The sequence below is a fragment of the Dendropsophus ebraccatus genome, chromosome 2 (genome assembly GCF_027789765.1).
Source record: "Dendropsophus ebraccatus isolate aDenEbr1 chromosome 2, aDenEbr1.pat, whole genome shotgun sequence".
Taxonomy (NCBI): domain Eukaryota; kingdom Metazoa; phylum Chordata; class Amphibia; order Anura; family Hylidae; genus Dendropsophus; species Dendropsophus ebraccatus.
This window is the reverse complement of record NC_091455.1, coordinates 214295334-214318087: the sequence shown is the minus strand read 5'-3', so window position 1 is coordinate 214318087 and position 22754 is coordinate 214295334. Positions and strand designations below refer to the sequence as shown.

The 22754-nt window shown below is 42.2% G+C and overlaps 1 protein-coding gene across 5 annotated transcripts; it reads left to right on the top strand.

The window, feature by feature from the left end:
• Positions 1–777: 777 nt before the first annotated feature.
• LOC138784032 (metalloreductase STEAP4-like) lies at positions 778–21558 on the top strand. Of its 5 annotated transcripts, none has more exons than XM_069959470.1 (6): positions 782–956; positions 11473–11561; positions 14162–14614; positions 19461–19985; positions 20686–20850; positions 20975–21558. In XM_069959470.1, exons 3-6 carry the CDS (start codon positions 14165–14167, stop codon positions 21242–21244), a joined length of 1410 nt encoding a protein of 469 aa, XP_069815571.1. In that variant the 5' UTR covers positions 782–956; positions 11473–11561; positions 14162–14164; the 3' UTR covers positions 21245–21558. The 5 variants fall into 5 exon arrangements, with proteins under 5 accessions (XP_069815572.1, XP_069815568.1, XP_069815571.1 ...); XM_069959469.1 differs by having other exon boundaries at positions 11470–11561; XM_069959467.1 differs by lacking the exon at positions 11473–11561 and having other exon boundaries at positions 781–956.
• Positions 21559–22754: the final 1196 nt, after the last annotated feature.

Genomic DNA, 22754 nt, shown 5'->3' with positions numbered 1-22754 from the left:
ACTAACCCTATTATTTACAATGTCCAATATATCCCCCATGTGCTGCCAGTGTAATGTGCACTCAGGATGGCTGCTCCAAGAGGTATATATTAATGATCTGGAGTTATATACGCCAGAGCTGCACTCACTATTCTGCTGGTGAGGTCACTGTGTACATACATTACTGATCCTGAGTTATATACTCCAGAGCTGCACTCACTATTCTGCTGGTGAGGTCACTGTGTACATACATTACTGATCCTGAGTTATATACTCCAGAGCTGCACTCACTATTCTGCTGGTGGGGGTCACTGTATACTGTACATTACATTATGGATCCTGAGTTACATCCTGTATTATACTCCAGAGCTGCACTCACTATTCTGCTGGTGTATACATACAGTACATTACTGGTATGGGTGGAGGTAGAGTATATGAGCCCACTGTGACTGTACACCTGCGATATATGAGCTTATATAACATCCATATATTAAGCACTGAACAGCAGCATGTGTGACCACCAGCCCTGGACACATTACATGGACATTCCAGGGGAGAATGCACAGCCCAGCAGGGGGCAGCATAACCAGTACAGTACTGGCGTCCTCCTCCCAGCAGATATTTCCATCTTGCCCCACACACTTGGTAGAGTTTCAGGGATTCTCAGGGGCGACATAATGTACCCGGCGGGGAAGTATTTGGAATTTCCATCTAAGATTCAGGGAAATAAATTGCACAATCTCCCTGTTATTACATCCAGTCTGGCCTTGTATTTGGCAAATATTTCAAAAGAGTTTGGGAACCGAGAACCAGGAAGAGGAGGTTGTGAAAGCATCAAAACTAAATAGCTGAGATTAATGCAGATCCGATATGTACATAAGGCGGGATGAGCGCGGACGAGGCTCCCGGAGGCTCCGGCTCTTATTAACAACATCTCTCAAGTGCAAGTGATTCCAATGACTGTGATATACGCTGTAGTGAGTACAATGACTGTGCTATACGCTGTAGTGAGTACAATGACTGTGCTATACACTGTAGTGAGTACAATGACTGTGCTATACGCTGTAGTGACTACAATGACTGTGATATACGCTGTAGTGACTACAATGACTGTGCTATACACTGTAGTGAGTACAATGACTGTGCTATATGCTTTAGTGAGTACAATGACTGTGATATACACTGTAGTGAGTACAATGACTGTGATATACACTGTAGTGAGTACAATGACTGTGCTATATGCTGTAGTGAGTACAATGACTGCGCTATACACTGTAGTGAGTACAATGACTGTGATATACACTGTAGTGAGTACAATGACTGTGCTATACGCTGTAGTGAGTACAATGACTGTGATATACGCTGTAGTGAGTACAATGACTGTGCTATACGCTGTAGTGAGTACAATGACTGTGCTATACGCTGTAGTGAGTACAATGACTGTGCTATACGCTGTAGTGAGTACAATGACTGTGCTATACACTGTAGTGAGTACAATGACTGTGCTATACGCTGTAGTGAGTACAATGACTGTGCTATACGCTGTAGTGAGTACAATGACTGTGCTATACGCTGTAGTGAGTACAATGACTGCTATACGCTGTAGTGAATACAATGACTGTGCTATACACTGTAGTGAGTACAATGACTGTGCTATACGCTCTAGTGAGTACAATGACTGTGCTATACACTGTAGTGAGTACAATGACTGTGCTATACACTGTAGTGAGTACAATGACTGTGCTATACACTGTAGTGAGTACAATGACTGTGCTATACGCTGTAGTGAGTACAATGACTGTGATATACGCTGTAATGAGTACAATGACTGTGCTATACGCTGTAGTGAGTACAATGACTGTGATATACACTGTAGTGAGTACAATGACTGCTATACGCTGTAGTGAGTACAATGACTGTGTGATACGCTGTAATGAGTACAATGACTGTGCTATACGCTGTAGTGAGTACAATGACTGTGTGATATGCTGTAGTGAGTACAATGACTGTGCTATACACTGTAGTGAGTACAATGACTGCTATACGCTGTAGTGAGTACAATGACTGTGTGATACGCTGTAGTGAGTACAATGACTGTGCTATACGCTGTAGTGAGTACAATGACTGTGCTATACACTGTAGTGAGTACAATGACTGTGCTATACGCTGTAGTGAGTACAATGACTGTGTGATATGCTGTAGTGAGTACAATGACTGTGCTATACGCTGTAGTGAGTACAATGACTGTGCTATATGCTTTAGTGAGTACAATGACTGTGATATACACTGTAGTGAGTACAATGACTGTGCTATACGCTGTAGTGAGTACAATGACTGTGCTATACGCTGTAGTGAGTACAATGACTGTGCTATACGCTGTAGTGAGTACAATGACTGTGCTATACGCTGTAGTGAGTACAATGACTGTGCTATACGCTGTAGTGAGTACAATGACTGTGATATACGCTGTAGTGAGTACAATGGACTGTGCTATACGCTGTAGTGAGTACAATGACTGTGCTATACGCTGTAGTGAGTACAATGACTGTGCTATACGCTGTAGTGAGTACAATGACTGTGCTATACACTGTAGTGAGTACAATGACTGTGCTATACGCTGTAGTGAGTACAATGACTGTGCTATACGCTGTAGTGAGTACAATGACTGTGCTATACGCTGTAGTGAGTACAATGACTGCTATACGCTGTAGTGAGTACAATGACTGTGATATACACTGTAGTGAGTACAATGACTGTGCTATACGCTGTAGTGAGTACAATGACTGTGATATACGCTGTAGTGAGTACAATGACTGTGCTATACGCTGTAGTGAGTACGACTGTGCTATACGCTGTAGTGAGTACAATGACTGTGCTATATGCTGTAGTGAGTACAATGACTGTGCTTTACGCTGTAGTGAGTACAATGACTGTGCTATATGCTGTAGTGAGTACAATGACTGTGCTATACGCTGTAGTGAGTACAATGACTGTGCTATACGCTGTAGTGAGTACACTGACTGTGCTATACACTGTAGTGAGTACAATGACTGTGCTATACGCTGTAGTGAGTACAATGACTGTGCTATACGCTGTAGTGAGTACAATGACTGTGCTATACGCTGTAGTGAGTACAATGACTGTGCTATACGCTGTAGTGAGTACAATGACTGTGCTATACGCTGTAGTGAGTACAATGACTGTGATATACGCTGGTAGTGAGTACAATGACTGTGCTATACGCTTGTAGTGAGTACAATGACTGTGCTATACGCTGTAGTGAGTACAATGACTGTGCTATACGCTGTAGTGAGTACAATGACTTGCTATATGCTGTATTGAGTACAATGACTGTGCTATACGCCTGTAGTGAGTACAATGACTGTGCTATACTGCTGTAGTGAGTACAATGACTGTGCTATACGCTGTAGTGAGTACAATGACTGTGCTATACGCTGTAGTGAGTACAATGACTGTGCTATACGCTGTAGTGAGTACAATGACTGTGCTATAAGCGCTGTAGTGAGTACAATGACTGTGATATACCGCTGTAATGAGTACAATGGACTGTGCTATACACTGTAGTGAGTACAATGACTGTGCTATACGCTGTAGTGAGTACAATGACTGTGATATACGCTGTAATGAGTACAATGACTGTGCTATACACTGTAGTGAGTACAATGACTGTGCTATACGCTGTAGTGAGTACAATGACTGTGCTATACACTGTAGTGAGTACAATGACTGTGCTATACGCTCTAGTGAGTACAATGACTGTGCTATACACTGTAGTGAGTACAATGACTGTGCTATACACTGTAGTGAGTACAATGACTGTGCTATACACTGTAGTGAGTACAATGACTGTGCTATACGCTGTAGTGAGTACAATGACTGTGATATACGCTGTAATGAGTACAATGACTGTGCTATACGCTGTAGTGAGTACAATGACTGTGATATACACTGTAGTGAGTACAATGACTGCTATACGCTGTAGTGAGTACAATGACTGTGTGATACGCTGTAATGAGTACAATGACTGTGCTATACGCTGTAGTGAGTACAATGACTGTGTGATATGCTGTAGTGAGTACAATGACTGTGCTATACACTGTAGTGAGTACAATGACTGCTATACGCTGTAGTGAGTACAATGACTGTGTGATACGCTGTAGTGAGTACAATGACTGTGCTATACGCTGTAGTGAGTACAATGACTGTGCTATACACTGTAGTGAGTACAATGACTGTGATATACGCTGTAGTGAGTACAATGACTGTGTGATACGCTGTAGTGAGTACAATGACTGTACTATACGCTGTAGTGAGTACAATGACTGTGCTATATGCTTTAGTGAGTACAATGACTGTGATATACACTGTAGTGAGTACAATGACTGTGCTATACGCTGTAGTGAGTACAATGACTGTGCTATACGCTGTAGTGAGTACAATGACTGTGCTATACGCTGTAGTGAGTACAATGACTGTGCTATACGCTGTAGTGAGTACAATGACTGTGCTATACGCTGTAGTGAGTACAATGACTGTGATATACGCTGTAGTGAGTACAATGACTGTGCTATACGCTGTAGTGAGTACAATGACTGTGCTATACGCTGTAGTGAGTACAATGACTGTGCTATACGCTGTAGTGAGTACAATGACTGTGCTATACACTGTAGTGAGTACAATGACTGTGCTATACGCTGTAGTGAGTACAATGACTGTGCTATACGCTGTAGTGAGTACAATGACTGTGCTATACGCTGTAGTGAGTACAATGACTGCTATACGCTGTAGTGAGTACAATGACTGTGATATACACTGTAGTGAGTACAATGACTGTGCTATACGCTGTAGTGAGTACAATGACTGTGATATACGCTGTAGTGAGTACAATGACTGTGCTATACGCTGTAGTGAGTACGACTGTGGTATACGCTGTAGTGAGTACAATGACTGTGCTATATGCTGTAGTGAGTACAATGACTGTGCTTTACGCTGTAGTGAGTACAATGACTGTGCTATATGCTTGTAGTGAGTACAATGACTGTGCTATATGCTGTAGTGAGTACAATGACTGTGCTATACGCTGTAGTGAGTACAATGACTGTGCTATACGCTGTAGTGAGTACAATGACTGTGCTATACGCTGTAGTGAGTACAATGACTGTGCTATATGCTGTAGTGAGTACAATGACTGTGCTATACACTGTAGTGAGTACAATGACTGTGCTATACGCTGTAGTGAGTACAATGACTGTGCTATACGCTGTAGTGAGTACGACTGTGCTATACGCTGTAGTGAGTACAATGACTGTGCTATATACTGTAGTGAGTACAATGACTGTGCTATACGCTGTAGTGAGTACAATGACTGTGCTATATGCTGTAGTGAGTACAATGACTGTGCTATACGCTGTAGTGAGTACAATGACTGTGCTATACGCTGTAGTGAATACAATGACTGTGCTATACACTGTAGTGAGTACAATGACTGTGCTATACGCTGTAGTGAGTACATTGACTGTGCTATACGCTGTAGTGAGTACAATGACTGTGCTATACGCTGTAGTGAATACAATGACTGTGCTATACACTGTAGTGAGTACAATGACTGTGCTATACGCTGTAGTGAGTACAATGACTGTGATATACGCTGTAATGAGTACAATGACTGTGCTATACACTGTAGTGAGTACAATGACTGTGCTATACGCTGTAGTGAGTAAACTGACTGTGATATACGCTGTAATGAGTACAATGACTGGCTATACACTGTAGTGAGTACAATGACTGTGCTATATACGCTGTAGTGAGTACAATGACTGTGCTATACACTGTAAGTGAGTACAATGACTGTGCTATACGCTCTAGTGAGTACAATGACTGTGCTATACACTGTAGTGAGTACAATGACTGTGCTATACACTGTAGTGAGTACAATGACTGTGCTATACACTGTAGTGAGTACAATGGACTGTGCTATACGCTGTAGTGAGTACATGACTGTGATATACGCTGTAATGAGTACAATGACTGTGATATACGCTGTAGTGATTACAATGACTGTGATATACTCTGTAGTGAGTACAATGACTGCTATACGCTGTAGTGAGTACAATGACTGTGTGATACGCTGTAATGAGTACAATGACTGTGCTATACGCTGTAGTGAGTACAATGACTGTGTGATATGCTGTAGTGAGTACAATGACTGTGCTATACACTGTAGTGAGTACAATGACTGCTATACGCTGTAGTGAGTACAATGACTGTGTGATACGCTGTAGTGAGTACAATGACTGTGATATACGCTGTAGTGAGTACAATGACTGTGCTATACACTGTAGTGAGTACAATGACTGTGATATACGCTGTAGTGAGTACAATGACTGTGTGATACGCTGTAGTGAGTACAATGACTGTGCTATACGCTGTAGTGAGTACAATGACTGTGCTATACGCTGTAGTGAGTACAATGACTGTGATATACACTGTAGTGAGTACAATGACTGTGCTATACGCTGTAGTGAGTACAATGACTGTGCTATACGCTGTAGTGAGTACAATGACTGTGCTATACGCTGTAGTGAGTACAATGACTGTGCTATACGCTGTAGTGAGTACAATGACTGTGCTATACGCTGTAGTGAGTACAATGACTGTGATATACGCTGTAGTGAGTACAATGACTGTGCTATACGCTGTAGTGAGTACAATGACTGTGCTATACGCTGTAGTGAGTACAATGACTGTGCTATACGCTGTAGTGAGTACAATGACTGTGCTATACACTGTAGTGAGTACAATGACTGTGCTATACGCTGTAGTGAGTACAATGACTGTGCTATACGCTGTAGTGAGTACAATGACTGTGCTATACGCTGTAGTGAGTACAATGACTGCTATACGCTGTAGTGAGTACAATGACTGTGATATACACTGTAGTGAGTACAATGACTGTGCTATACGCTGTAGTGAGTACAATGACTGTGATATACGCTGTAGTGAGTACAATGACTGTGCTATACGCTGTAGTGAGTACGACTGTGCTATACGCTGTAGTGAGTACAATGACTGTGCTATATGCTGTAGTGAGTACAATGACTGTGCTTTACGCTGTAGTGAGTACAATGACTGTGCTATATGCTGTAGTGAGTACAATGACTGTGCTATATGCTGTAGTGAGTACAATGACTGTGCTATACGCTGTAGTGAGTACAATGACTGTGCTATACGCTGTAGTGAGTACAATGACTGTGCTATACGCTGTAGTGAGTACAATGACTGTGCTATATGCTGTAGTGAGTACAATGACTGTGCTATACACTGTAGTGAGTACAATGACTGTGCTATACGCTGTAGTGAGTACAATGACTGTGCTATACGCTGTAGTGAGTACGACTGTGCTATACGCTGTAGTGAGTACAATGACTGTGCTATATACTGTAGTGAGTACAATGACTGTGCTATACGCTGTAGTGAGTACAATGACTGTGCTATATGCTGTAGTGAGTACAATGACTGTGCTATACGCTGTAGTGAGTACAATGACTGTGCTATACGCTGTAGTGAATACAATGACTGTGCTATACACTGTAGTGAGTACAATGACTGTGCTATACGCTGTAGTGAGTACAATGACTGTGATATACGCTGTAATGAGTACAATGACTGTGCTATACACTGTAGTGAGTACAATGACTGTGCTATACGCTGTAGTGAGTACAATGACTGTGATATACGCTGTAATGAGTACAATGACTGTGCTATACACTGTAGTGAGTACAATGACTGTGCTATACGCTGTAGTGAGTACAATGACTGTGCTATACACTGTAGTGAGTACAATGACTATGCTATATGCTGTAGTGAGTACAATGACTGTGCTATATGCTGTAGTGAGTACAATGACTGTGCTATATGCTGTAGTGAGTACAATGACTGTGCTATATGCTGTAGTGAGTACAATGACTGTGTGATACGCTGTAGTGAGTACAATGACTGTGCTATATGCTGTAGTGAGTACAATGACTGTGCTATATGCTGTAGTGAGTACAATAACTGTGCTATACACTGTAGTGAGTACAATGACTGTGCTATACGCTGTAGTGAGTACAATGACTGTGATATACGCTGTAGTGAGGACAATGACTGTGCTATATGCTGTAGTGAGTACAATGACTGTGCTATACACTGTAGTGAGTACAATGACTGTGATATACGCTGTAGTGAGTGCAATGACTGTGCTATACGCTGTAGTGAGTACAATGACTGATATACGCTGTAGTGAGTGCAATGACTGTGCTATACGCTGTAGTGAGTACAATGACTGTGCTATACGCTGTAGTGACTACAATGACTGTGCTATACGCTGTAGTGAGTACAATGACTGTGCTATACGCTGTAGTGAGTACAATGACTGTGCTATACGCTGTAGTGAGTACAATGACTGTGCTATATGCTGTAGTGAGTACAATGACTGATATACGCTGTAGTGAGTGCAATGACTGTGCTATACGCTGTAGTGAGTACAATGACTGTGCTATACGCTGTAGTGACTACAATGACTGTGCTATACGCTGTAGTGACTACAATGACTGTGCTATACGCTGTAGTGACTACAATGACTGTGCTATACGCTGTAGTGAGTACAATGACTGTGCTATACGCTGTAGTGAGTACAATGACTGTGCTATATGCTGTAGTGAGTACAATGACTGTGCTATATGCTGTAGTGAGTACAATGACTGATATACGCTGTAGTGAGTGCAATGACTGTGCTATACGCTGTAGTGAGTACAATGACTGTGCTATACGCTGTAGTGACTACAATGACTGTGCTATACGCTGTAGTGAGTACAATGACTGTGCTATACGCTGTAGTGACTACAATGACTGTGCTATACGCTGTAGTGACTACAATGACTGTGCTATACGCTGTAGTGAGTACAATGACTGTGCTATACGCTGTAGTGAGTACAATGACTGTGCTATATGCTGTAGTGAGTACAATGACTGATATACGCTGTAGTGAGTGCAATGACTGTGCTATACGCTGTAGTGAGTACAATGACTGTGCTATACGCTGTAGTGACTACAATGACTGTGCTATACGCTGTAGTGACTACAATGACTGTGCTATACGCTGTAGTGACTACAATGACTGTGCTATACGCTGTAGTGAGTACAATGACTGTGCTATACGCTGTAGTGAGTACAATGACTGTGCTATATGCTGTAGTGAGTACAATGACTGTGCTATATGCTGTAGTGAGTACAATGACTGATATACGCTGTAGTGAGTGCAATGACTGTGCTATACGCTGTAGTGAGTACAATGACTGTGCTATACGCTGTAGTGACTACAATGACTGTGCTATACGCTGTAGTGACTACAATGACTGTGCTATACGCTGTAGTGACTACAATGACTGTGCTATACGCTGTAGTGAGTACAATGACTGTGCTATACGCTGTAGTGAGTACAATGACTGTGCTATATGCTGTAGTGAGTACAATGACTGTGCTATATGCTGTAGTGAGTACAATGACTGATATACGCTGTAGTGAGTGCAATGACTGTGCTATACGCTGTAGTGAGTACAATGACTGTGCTATACGCTGTAGTGACTACAATGACTGTGCTATACGCTGTAGTGAGTACAATGACTGTGCTATACGCTGTAGTGACTACAATGACTGTGCTATACGCTGTAGTGACTACAATGACTGTGCTATACGCTGTAGTGAGTACAATGACTGTGCTATACGCTGTAGTGAGTACAATGACTGTGCTATACGCTGTAGTGAGTACAATGACTGTGCTATATGCTGTAGTGAGTACAATGACTGTGCTATATGCTGTAGTGAGTACAATGACTGATATACGCTGTAGTGAGTGCAATGACTGTGCTATACGCTGTAGTGAGTACAATGACTGTGCTATACGCTGTAGTGACTACAATGACTGTGCTATACGCTGTAGTGAGTACAATGACTGTGCTATACGCTGTAGTGACTACAATGACTGTGCTATACGCTGTAGTGACTACAATGACTGTGCTATACGCTGTAGTGAGTACAATGACTGTGCTATATGCTGTAGTGAGTACAATGACTGTGCTATACGCTGTAGTGAGTACCCGGGTGACGGCACAGGTACTGGAGCCATTGTTCGCACAGATTATCTCCAGCTGTTGCAAAAGTGCAATTCCCATCATGCCCGGGCAGCCTGTATTTTTGTCTCTATGTCTTGTTGTTAGACGGTGGGGTAGGGGGGCTGGGGGGTTGTATATTGTGCTGCTGTCTAATGTAATTTTATATTGATCGTCTGTGGAAGAAAATTAAATTTTATCATAATAAAAAAAGGGATTCAATGTAAAAGTGTGCAACATCCCCACCTTGTGGTTACAAAGTGTTACTGAGGCCCTTAAAAGAGTTGGTCACCCAAAAATGTTTTCTTTCCAATCAACTGGTATCAGAAATGTATATAGATTTGTAATTTGTAGATGTGTATTCTCTCCAGTCTGGAGAGCAGGAGAGGTTTTCTATGGGGATTTTCTGCTGATCTGGACAGTTCCTGACATGGACAGAGGTGGCAGCAGAGAGCACTGTGTCAGGCTGGAGAGAATACACCACTTCCTGCAGGACATACAGCAGCTGATAAGTACTGGAAGACTGGAGATTTTTCATCAGTTGATTTAAAAGAAACCATTTTTACTGGATTACCCCTTTAAAGGAAAGGTGGCCATGTATTTATGCATCTATGGCAATTTTGGAAAGTGCCAAACTGATCCAAGGACCCCCATCTTATTCTACCAATATATGAAGGTCTTAGAGGTATCAAGCACTTATGGCATATACCATGGATGGGAATGTCACTTTAATTGCAAGTTGTAGCTTACACGGCCCATTATTAATGCAATCTGCAATATCTATTATCTATTCGGGACTCTGGGGAAATCGCCATATTACAGAAGTAATGAAAACAGGACAATAGCATCAATGAGTGTCTATTCCTATGGATACAAGTGTAACATTAGTGCCATCTGCATAACACCTGTGTATATCTTATTCTATAGAATGAATGTAGAGGTCAGTACCATGTGCTAAATAAACTAAAGAAATGCCAGTAAGCTGCCGCTAAAGCCAACAGGATATTGTCGTCCTGTATTAAAAAGATTTAATTTATGATGCTTGGTGCATAAAATATCCAAAATAGCTGAAGGGACAAGAAGGGACAGAATATCAAATACAGAAGGGGGTTCTGGCGACAAGTTCACCCCCTCCTCCTCCTCCTCTGCGGTTTTCTATTCCTGTATTGCTTCTTCTTATTTGGATCAAGACTTTGGCTTGGGGATTTAGTAGTGCTGGGAAATCTCATTTTTCCCTAAGAATTATTCAATAGGAAAATAACTTTTTCTCTCTCTCTCTCTCTCTCTCTCTCTCTGTGGGGCTGGCTTTACGTGTGCTCAGCAGCTGCCAGACACTAGTGCTCAGAGGGTGGGGTGTCCAGATACAGAGGAAAGGGAACATAACATTCTGTGGATTCCCAGTTGGGACATGCGGTGAGTATTACGCTCATAACTAACATTGCATGGGGCTTATGGATTAGCACATAGCGGAGCGTCAGACCTTTTACATAGGACTGCCGGTAATCCTGATGCATTATTCTTAGTTTGAGTTAACTAATTCAGCTCTGCTACACCTTCTTATAGTATTTGTGATGTTCTCTCTGTGTCACACTCCATAAGTTCTGGATATTTACATTCAATTCAATTCAAAAAGCTTTATTGACAGGTCCAAAATAAACATTTAGCATTGCCAAAGCAACAGAGTATAATAGATGGGGTGTGGGGGAGAGGGGGGTCATGTGGGGAGCAGGGTATTTATGGGGTAAGGGGCAGGATTGGGGTATAAGGGTTTATAATATATGTATCCTATTTGTTTAGAGTAATAATGTTTAATAAGTTCCACAAACAATCAATATTTATACTTGTATATACTTGTATCTGTTTGTAGAGTTGCGGAATGTCCTGTGTATATATTTTTGATTCATTTTGAGTATTTTAGGTGAAATCTCTGATTCATGTCACTAAATGGACACTTCAGGGGATTGATGGAAATCTGCTACAATTGTATCCAGTTTTGTTACAGCATATTAAAATTCTGATTGAAAAGTAAACATTTACTTTCTTAAAACTTGTGAAAAAGTATGAAAAATGTTACATCGTATAAAAAAGTCTATAATAATCGACTTTTTTTGATGTTTTACGTTTAAAAATGAGTAAAAAATAAATAAATAGTGAGAAACTAAAACAGGCGTAATGTCTATTGTTATGTTGTCTTGGCCCAATATTTTGTAAAAATGAATTAGCGCCAAATTTAAAAAATTAAAAGAAGAACTATATTTTAAAAAGGTATAAGAAGGCATGAACGTTGTAATACTAAACTACCATTATGTTGCGATCTCTTAAAGTGACATTATATCAAAAAATATATACAACTAGAAAATGTACCTGGCGCTGCCCGGGTATAAAGTGTCAGTGTGTTAATTAGATTTGTTCTAAGGTGCCCAGGAGGCCAATCTAAAGGTATTGTTTCATCAGTGGAATTAGTGTATACCTGTAGTGCATAGTTGGAGGGGCTCTGTATACCTACAGTGTATAGTTTTTAGGGGTCCCGCATATATGTAGTGCATAGTTGGGGGGTGGGGGGCTGTATACCTATAGTGTATAGTTGGGGGAGTCCTGTATACCTGTAGTGTGTAGTTGGGGGGGGCTGTACCTGTAGTGTATAGTTGAGGGCGGTCCTGTATACCAGTAGTGTATAGTTGGGGGGGCTGTATACCTGTACTGTATAGTTTGGGAAGTCCTGTATACCTGCAGTGTATAGTTAGTGAAGGTCCTGTATACCTATGCTGTATAGTTCGCGGGTCGTGTATACCTGTAGTAAATAGTTGGTGTCTTTTTTTCATGTTGTATTAATATTTGGGAGTTTTTAACATTGTATATATTTTTGGATATAATGTGACTTTAAGAGGTTGCAACATGATGGCAGTTTAGTATTACAATGTCCATGCATTAGGGTATAAAAAGAGAATGTATGAACGTAATGACGTACCATTGAGCCTGTGGATGGGCATGATCGTGAAACGACTGTCACAGTATACACACAGTATACCTGCAGCTATTAAGGTTGTGTTCTCACTCCTAACGCAGCCGCAAAGAGATTCCCAAGGAGAAATCATTTTTATGATGTTAAACAACACGGTGGATTCTCCATTACCTTAATAGCCCCTTTAAATGATCTATTAAAGGATGGTTCTCCGGTGTTTTATTGAATGCTGAAGTTGTATAATGTTCTATATACTTCATGTAACAATTCATTGTACTTTGCTGGGAACAATACTTTACTTCCATTGGGCTTTAGGGAGTAGTGTTAAAGGGGCACTCCACAAAAAATGTTTTTAAATCAACTAGTGGCAGAAAGTTATATAGATTTGTAAATTACTTCTATATAAAAAATCTCCAGTCTTACTGTACTTATCATCTGCTGGATGTCCTACAGGAAGTGCTGTATTCTCTCCAGTCTGACACAGTGCTCTCTGCTGCCACCTCTGTCCATGTCAGGAACTGTCCAGAGCAGGAGAGGTTTTCTATGGGGATTTGCTGCTGCTCTGGACAGTTCCTAACATGGATGACACTATTCCCAATGTGGCGCCACAAAGCACGGCCCAAATGGAGTATGGACACCACGTATAGTCAAAGAGTACAATGTTTCTTTATTTGTCAATAATGGACCAACGAGTTTTGAAGAGGGGCTCCCTTCTTCCTCAGGTCCATAGGGCAGCACTGCGGAAGGAGCTCAGGAGGGGGACAGTAAGGCTCACTATGGAGCCACCAACTTGGTGATCCTCTGATGATATAACTGTTACCATATATGGACAGCGACATCATCAGAGTTTCCCTGGGGCCTCCCTTTTGGGCAACCTGTCCTACTATATTCCTGTATTCAATGTGTCGTTCTTCCACACTAAGCAAGGGGTGTGGTTTAGAGGTAACAGGGTGTGGCCTAGTCGAAGGGGGTGTGGCTTGTATAATATATGGCTTGGTAAATATATACTATCCCATTTATACCACTTTATTCATCAATGTCTCTCTTTCAGACAATGGGAACCAAGGTGATGATACCGCTGTGCCCGGGGATGATGGAGAAGCATGGCAGCATAGGGATTTTCGGGACCGGGGATTTTGGCCGATCACTTGGATCTAAGCTGATGCAATGTGGATATCCGGTGATATTTGGAAGTCGTAATCCGGGCGATGCCAGCTTGCTGCCCAGAGGGGCTGAGGTGCTGGGACACATAGAGGCGGCACACAAATGCTCCGTTATCATTGTGGCCGTACAGAGGGAACATTATGGCTTCCTAAGGGACCTGGAGGATGTTCTGGAGGGTAAAATACTGGTGGACGTCAGCAATAATCTCAGCATGAACCAATACCCTGATTCCAATGCTGAGTACCTGGCCCAGATGGTGCCCAAAGCCACAGTGGTCAAAGCGTTTAATACCGTCTCCGCCTGGGCCCTGCAGTCTGGGAGTCTGGATGCCAGCAGACAGGTAGGCCTTATACCAATAGTGCCTGGAGCCTCATTTAAAGGGGTTGTTCACCAAAAATATTCTTTCAAATCGACTGGTGCCCAAAACTGCCAGAGATCTCTAATTTACTTCTATTAAAAAATCTCCAGTCTTCCAGTACTTATCAGCTGCTGTATGTCCTGCAGGAAGTGGTGTATTCTCTCCAGTCTGACACAGTGCTCTCTGCTGCCACCTCTGTCCATGTCAGGAACTGTCCAGAGAAGCAGCAAATCCCCATAGAAAACCTGCTCTGGACACTTCTACTTCCACTTCCTGCAGGACATACAGCAGCTGATAAGTACTAGACGACTTGAAATTATTAAATAGAAGCAATTTACAAATTTGTATCCAGTTGATTAGAAAACAATTTCTTTTCTCTGGAGTACCCCTTTAAGAAGGGTCAATGCAGTCCTCTATTACAAGAGGTTCCAAAATATTTTAATTTTTTTAAAGTTGACTTCACGCGATTCTATAAAGCTCTTACCAAAGGCGAAACCCATTAAAATTTTAACACGAAAAAGTCAAAAGTTAGCGCAAAATTAACACCATAACAGCAAGGTAAGTGTAAATTCGTCATCTCCGCCAGAATCCTTCCTCCTCGTGTGTCAGACGTGTTGCTTGTAATAGTTTCCGCATGACTCAACAAAAACATTAACTTAACAATGAATTTACAAAAGTAACATTTCCTGAATGCTAAAAAAAAAAAACTAAATAAGCAAAAACATCCTTGCGGGTTATAGAGTCACAGTCCTGTGCTGAGCGGGTGCGGAGGTCACTGAGCTGTAAGGCCGCATTCATAGCATGCAGTTTTTGAAGCAAGAAAGCGCAGCTATTCTGGGTGTGGCATCTCGCGGGTTGTTTGTCTCCATGAATTACTTTATATTCAGTTATGTCCAGGACACCATCGACATTCTCTACAAACTGTCAGCCCTGGGCCCATTACCACAGGATACAATATTGGCCACCATGGAGGTGGAATCTCTGTATTCAAACATCCCCCATGAGGACGGCATTGCTGCCTGCCAACACTTCCTTCAGAAACACAACAGAGCCATGGAACCAACAACACAACTCATCAGGTTTGTGCTTAACCAGAACTATTTTTGTTTTGGGGAAGACATGTATCTACAATGTACGGGAAGTGCTATGGGAAGCAAAATGTCTCCTCAATATGCCAATCTCTTCATGGCCAAATTGGAGGAGGAGTTCCTAAATACTTGTATGATCAAACCTCTAGCATATTTCCGGTACATAGATGATTTACTCATCATTTGGACAGCATCGGAAGAGGAACTGCTCACCTTCCACAATAATTTCCATCCCACCATCAGACTTACACTCAGCTACTCCAAATCCAAAATCCATTTCCTGGACACGACCATATCTATAGAGAACAACACCATACAAACATCAATCTACAAAAAACCTACAAGGCCACCCAGCATACCTACAATGGAACAGCTTTCATCCAAACCACACAAAAAAGTCCATCATCTATAGCCAAGCCCTCAGATACATTAGGATTTGTTCTGATGATAAAGATGGAGAACAACACCTATCATCTTTAAGAGAGACATTCCTAAAACAAGGCTACCACCCAATAACCATTGATGAACAGATCCACAGAGCCAAAAGAATTCCAAGACAAAGCCTCCTGGGATATAAGCAGAAGGAGGAGAACAGCCGGGTGCCATTGGTGGTCACCTATAACCCTAATATGAAGATCCTAAAAAAGATGTAAAAGATGCTGAACTACAACCAATATTCCAGAGGGACAACAGACTGAAAGAGATTTTCCCAGAATTACCTCTTCTTTCATTCAAACAACCCCCGAATTTAAGAAACCTCCTTGTAAAAAGCGCTCTGACATCAACACCAGAGACTGGCACCTTCCCCTGCAACAACAGAAAATGCAGCACATGTCCCCACATATTACAAACAAACACAATCCGCATCCCCAACACACAGCGGGACTACACAATCACCAATGCTTTCTCATGTCCATCCTCCAATGTGGTCTACATGATAAAGTGTACACGATGCCCCACAGGGATTTACATTGGGGAAACAAAACAGAAACTACAAACTAGAATGAACTTACATAGACATACAATAAAAAGAAGTCTCATCACCCCTGTAGGCCAACATTTCTCAGGACTGGACCATAGAATAACCGATTTAAGGGTTATGGTCCTCAAAGATCACTTCCAGAGTGACAGAGAGAGGAAAGTGTGGGAATTCACAGTGATAAAAGCCTTCCAGTCATTAACACATGGACTAAACCTGGATTTATGACCCACTACATGGACACACTCCACAGATAAGACTGAACTGGCCAACAATCTTGGACTTCCAAATAAGCTTTAATTTACCACAAGTCCTTTTTATTGCCCTGGCTTATCTATGTGATGTATATACCCCCCCCCCTCCCCCATCCCTAAAATGTTGTGCTGTTTCTGTAAGTCATTTGTGAACTTGTCTGACGAAGGGATCTTGTGAATCCCGGAATCTCACAGCTCTAACAATTTTTTGTTGGCCAATAAAGGTATCACTCCTAAAATACTTTGATTTCAAGTATTTACCACAATATTTATATTCAGTTCAAAAGCCAACGTAAAAAATGCACTAAAAACATTTTTTTAAAAAAAAACAAAAAACTAAATCCTATGAGAAATGAGGCCTAAGGTCTTACCAGGAATACTGGGAATAGAGGATACATGTCCAATATTTGTCCAGAATTGCGGCAGTTTTTGTACAAGTGTATACAGAAGAGACAAGCTGTATTTCCCTTGCACATTCTTTTCCTATTGGACGCAGTTGGACTAAAATTGCATCCAAAATCTGCGCCAAAATCTGCAGGTGTGAATCCAGCCAAGTGATTGCTCTTCTTCCCAGATAGAAAAGAAACAGCTACAGTAAGGAGAGGTCTGAGTAACTGAATTGTACTCATCAAAACTGAAATTGCAACAACTAATGTTAAGCCAACTTGAGGAAACCGTTCTGCAACTTTTCTAGACCTGAACGCTCTGCATTTGATTCTGGGCGTCTGTAGAAGTTGGATGCCGCCCTAGGGCGTCCTGGTGGATGCAGCCTATGTCCTATGACTGGATCTATGTGTTCCAGGACTAGTGATGAGCGAATAGTGAGATATTCGAATATTCGATATTCGTACGAATATCCCGCGAATATTTGAATATTCGATCGAATATTCGATCCCATTAAATTCTATGGGAACAAGTATTCGATTAGTGAAAAACATCTATTTGACCATTTGGAGGGTGAAACCGGAAGCTGGAGGGATTTGAACGCTTATCGAATATTTTTCGAATATTCGCGGGATATTCGTACGAATATCGAATATCTCACTATTCAAACAAATATCTATTCGATCGAACAGTATTCGCTCATCACTATCCAGGACTCGCTAGGGCTGCATCCAACATCTCCAGGAATCAAATGCAGAGCGCCCAAGTTCAGAGAAGTTGCCGAGCCTGGACGGATTCCACAAGTCTGCTCAACACGTGCAACAAAAGGAAAAGTCGGAATGGAAATCACAGGATCAGAAGACATGTTAAAGGAGAACTCCGGCCTTGGACTGTTTTTTCAAAAAAAACGGGAAGGAGGTGGCTAATCATAACAACCTGCAGCAACCTCTCCGGCTCCAGCACTGTCCTCCACTCTGTTCCCTCCGCCACTTCCTGGGTGGTCACACGCCACAACCCAGGTCGCAACTCATCAGGATCAGGAAGCGGACGGGATCCGGGAACCAGAGTAGAGGACAGGGGAGCCGGGGAGGTAGGTGCAGGTTGTTATGATCAGTCACCTCTTCCCCGGCTCTTGTGAAAAAAAAAGTCTGAGCCTGGAGAAGTCTGGCAGAAATTTTCATTAAATTATTGTATTGCCCCCCAAAAGTTATACAAATCCCCAATATACACTTATTATGGGAAATGCTTTTAAAGTACTTTCTTCCCTGCACTTACTACTGCATCAAGGCTTTACTTCCTGGATAAGATGGTGATGTCACTTCCTGGATAACATGGTGATGTCACTTCCTGGATAACATGGTGATGTCACGCCCTGACTCCCAGAGCTGTGCGGGCTGTGGCTGCTGGAGAGCCCACACAGCTCTGGAAGTCGGGGCGTGACATCACCATGTTATCCAGGAAGTGACATCACCATGTTATCCAGGAAGTGACATCACCATGTTATTCAGGAAGTGACATCACCATGTTATCCAAGAAGTTACATCACCATGTTATACAGAAAGTGACATCACCATGTTATCCAGGAAGTGATATCACCATGTTATCCAGGAAGTGACATCACCATGTTATCCAGGAAGTGACATCACCATGTTATTCAGGAAGTGACATCACCATGTTATCCAAGAAGTTACATCACCATGTTATACAGAAAGTGACATCACCATGTTATCCAGGAAGTGATATCACCATGTTATCCAGGAAGTGACATCGCCATGTTATCCAGGAAGTGACATCACCATGTTATTCAGGAAGTGACTTCACCATGTTATCCAAGAAGTGACATCACCATGTTATACAGAAAGTGACATCACCATGTTATCCAGGAAGTGACATCCCCATGTTATCCAGGAAGTGAAGCCTTGATGCAGTAGTAAGTGCAGGGAAGAAAGCACTTTATAAGCATTTCTCATAATAATTGTATACTGAGGATTTGTATAATTTTTGAGGGGCAATACAACACTGTAATAAAATTTTTTTGCCAGACTTCTCCTTTAATGATAGGAAAATGATGAATAAATGGAAACCTTGCGGCACATTTATAACTTCTATCATTTCCACTCCAGGTCTTTGTATGTTCGGATGACAGTAAGGCCAAACAACAGATAATGGACGTCATTCGTGCCATCGGGTTGACGCCACAAGACAAAGGATCTCTAGTAATGGCCAAGGAGATAGAGGACTATCCGCTGCAGCTCTTCCCGATGTGGAGACTCCCCATTTACACCTGTGCAGGACTGACTGTGCTGGTCTTCCTGTATTGTCTCATCAGTATGGTCATCTACAACGCCCAAAAACAGGTGGACGTCTCGTATTATCTGATGATCACCATTCCCAACAAGGTCTTCCCCATCGTCTCCCTGATGTTGTTGGCTTTGTGTTACCTTCCCGGGGTATTTGCCGCCATCATTCAGCTCTATAGAGGCACAAAGTACAGACGGTTCCCGGACTGGTTGGACCGCTGGATGCTGTGCAGGAAGCAGCTGGGGCTGGTGGCTTTGTCCTATGCTTTCCTCCATGCAATTTATACTCTTGTTATTCCAATCCGATACAGCGTCCGGCACAGGATGGAGATGAGTGTTATCAATCAGGTAATGGATTCTCCAGGTTACCTTTATTATACACATACTGGATTGTTATATTAGTATTATTATAGGTTGGTCTTAGTCTTCTGCCAAAAGGGTTCCCACCAAAAATGGCCTTCCCTTTCGAAACATAAGTCGGTGAAGTTACGACCATACAAAATACACCATATACTATGTACATATGCAGATCCGCAACTGTGGGCAATATAGACCCAGTGTGCTCTATGGGCCCAGGCACTTGACCCTGTATTTCCACGGACCATGCATATGAACAATACTTCTCTTGTGTGCATAGTCAGTGATTGCAAGTGGCTCATGGATGACACTCAACCTACTTGTGCTGAGCCAAGTGCACATCATAGTGCCCTCAACATAGTGTCCTCCGTGTCCATGTCCTCATAGTCCACATCGTGTCCATCCCTATCCATGTCCATATTGTCCACATAGTGCCCTCCGTATCCATATCCACATAGTGTCCATCCTCACCTTTTTCCCAGGACAGGACGGCACATAGCAGCCACCTCAATTCTGGGTTACTCTTTCGGGTGTTGCTTATGCTCTTTCTCTCTATATGTGGTCACCTAGTGGCTGTAATAGGGATTGCAGCCTGTTGATGGTTTTTCTAACATGATAATGTATCGAATTTGTATCAAAGAGAAACTCCTCGTCATCCTCTGTATAATAATCCATCTCTTGTATTTATCAGGTAATGCAGAATACAACCAGGGTTTTGGAGAAGCCCCTGACCTGGAGAAGTGACACCTATTTAGCACTAGGAATCTTGGGATTCTTCTTCTACGTTGTCCTGGGGATAACATCTCTGCCCTCTGTCAGCAACGCCGTCAACTGGAGGGAATTCCGCTTTGTCCAGGTACGTTCTTTTTATATAGTTTCCTATACCAGCCCTTGTATTGTTGATACACCCACTTTAGCCAAGATCCCATAACACATTTATTACAGGAAACCTAATGAAATGATGTTTTTATATTTTTCAGTCAAAACTGGGCTATCTGACCCTGGTTCTGTGCACAGGACACGCAATGTTCTTCGGCTGGAACAGATTCCTTCTACCATCTAGATTCAATTGGTACATGCCTCCTGCCTACACGCTTTCGCTCGTCATCCCGTGCGTTGTTCTCATCCTAAAGCTTGTTCTAATAATCCCATGCATCGATACCAGGATTACCAAAATACGTCAAGGCTGGGAGAGATCTCCAAGCAATAAGTCTGAAGCAAAGCTAAAAACGTACAGTGTCCCTCTATAGTGTTATATTCAGACTGACTGATTCCAATCACACCACTAGGGGGAGCTCACTGCAGACAGATGTATACAGAGCCTAAAGAATTCAATAATGTATCTATTTAGTAGCAGCAAAAGGCAGGTATATATATATATCTCATAACTCTATGGCTGTGGAAAGGGAAGCAGGGGATCTGGAGCTCCGTATCCTCTCTGATTATTAGACACATATTACGACATTCGTGGTCACAGGCGTTTTGGAATATTCAGGTGCCTTTCTTTTTATATTAAAGATTTGTCAATAAAATGTATCTCTAAATAAAGTTTCTTGTATTATTCCTCAGCTTCTCACTCCTCCAGCATACCGCTTAAGGCGCGCTGCTGGGTGTACAGTGTGGTGCCCCCTACAGGAGAAACATGGCATTACATGGTATCATTCTATGAAATTGTGTGAGCGCTACAGACACACAGCAGTTTCACCTCTCTAAAAAGGAGAGAGAGACCATCTTCTCTTCCTCTTCTTCCCCCATGTCAAAAGTTTGGGCTAACTACTGAGACCCCCACGATCAGTAGTGCAGGGAGGGCATATACATATATTCTCTCTAGTCTGACACAGTGCTCTCTGCTGCCACCTCTGTCCATGTCAGGAACTGTCCAGAGCAGGAGAGGTTTTCTATGGGGATTTGCTGCTGCTCTGGACAGTTCCTGACATGGACAGAGGTGGCAGCAGAGAGCACTGTGTCAGACTGGAGAGAATACATCACTTCCTGAAGGGCATACAGCAGCTGATAAGTACAGGAAGACTGGAGATTTTTATATAGAAGTAAATTACCAATCTGTATAACTTTCTGACTCCAGTTGATTACAAAAAATTCCCCTTTTAATGTGTGGAAAAGCAATCTCTCAGTGGGGATGGAGGGGTTGGACCCATTTTTGTTCAGATCCTAGACCCCCTGTCCGTCATACATCACATAGAGCGGTCTTCTCGCTTTCATCAGAACATGCAAAAACTTTCCCCATACCTCCCTGCACTTTTATGGTTCGCAACTTTTAAATTACTTTGTATTTGTAATTCACAGCCGCCGGCCATAATGCAGACGTGTAGATCATCCATAACATAAACACTCGGCCGACGTCGGAGAGAGAGCCGTGAATTATTCGCATCCATGTAGGACGGCCAATAAAACTTCTGTTGCTGTTGTTTTTTTGCCAATTGTATATTACAATGTGAACAGTAGGCTGCATCCCCCCCTCCCCCCTTCCCTTTGTCTGCGGCTCCTGTTGCTTGCGCCGCTCGTGATAAATGCTTTGGAGGTAATTTATGGGGCGGTAAATGTGAAATGTGCAATGGAAATGACCTATAATGTCACAGCAAAGTAATTTGTATATTGTTTAAAGAGTTCCCAGATCAAAGCCGGAGCTGGAGTTTATGTATCATAGACGAATCCCAGATGTTTTGTGCCCCGGGCAGAGGAGCGCGCAGCGCAATCCATATTTATAAGCTATAAAAAGTAATCATGGGAAAATTAAGTCAT

Coding starts and splice junctions, on each gene's coding strand:
- LOC138784032 (XM_069959467.1), top strand. CDS start 936: ATGACTGTGATATACGCTGTA. Junction 957..14,161: donor TGACTGTGATATACGCTGTA/GTGAGTACAATG, acceptor TCTCTCTTTCAG/ACAATGGGAACCAAGGTGAT. Junction 19,986..20,685: donor AGATGAGTGTTATCAATCAG/GTAATGGATTCT, acceptor TGTATTTATCAG/GTAATGCAGAATACAACCAG.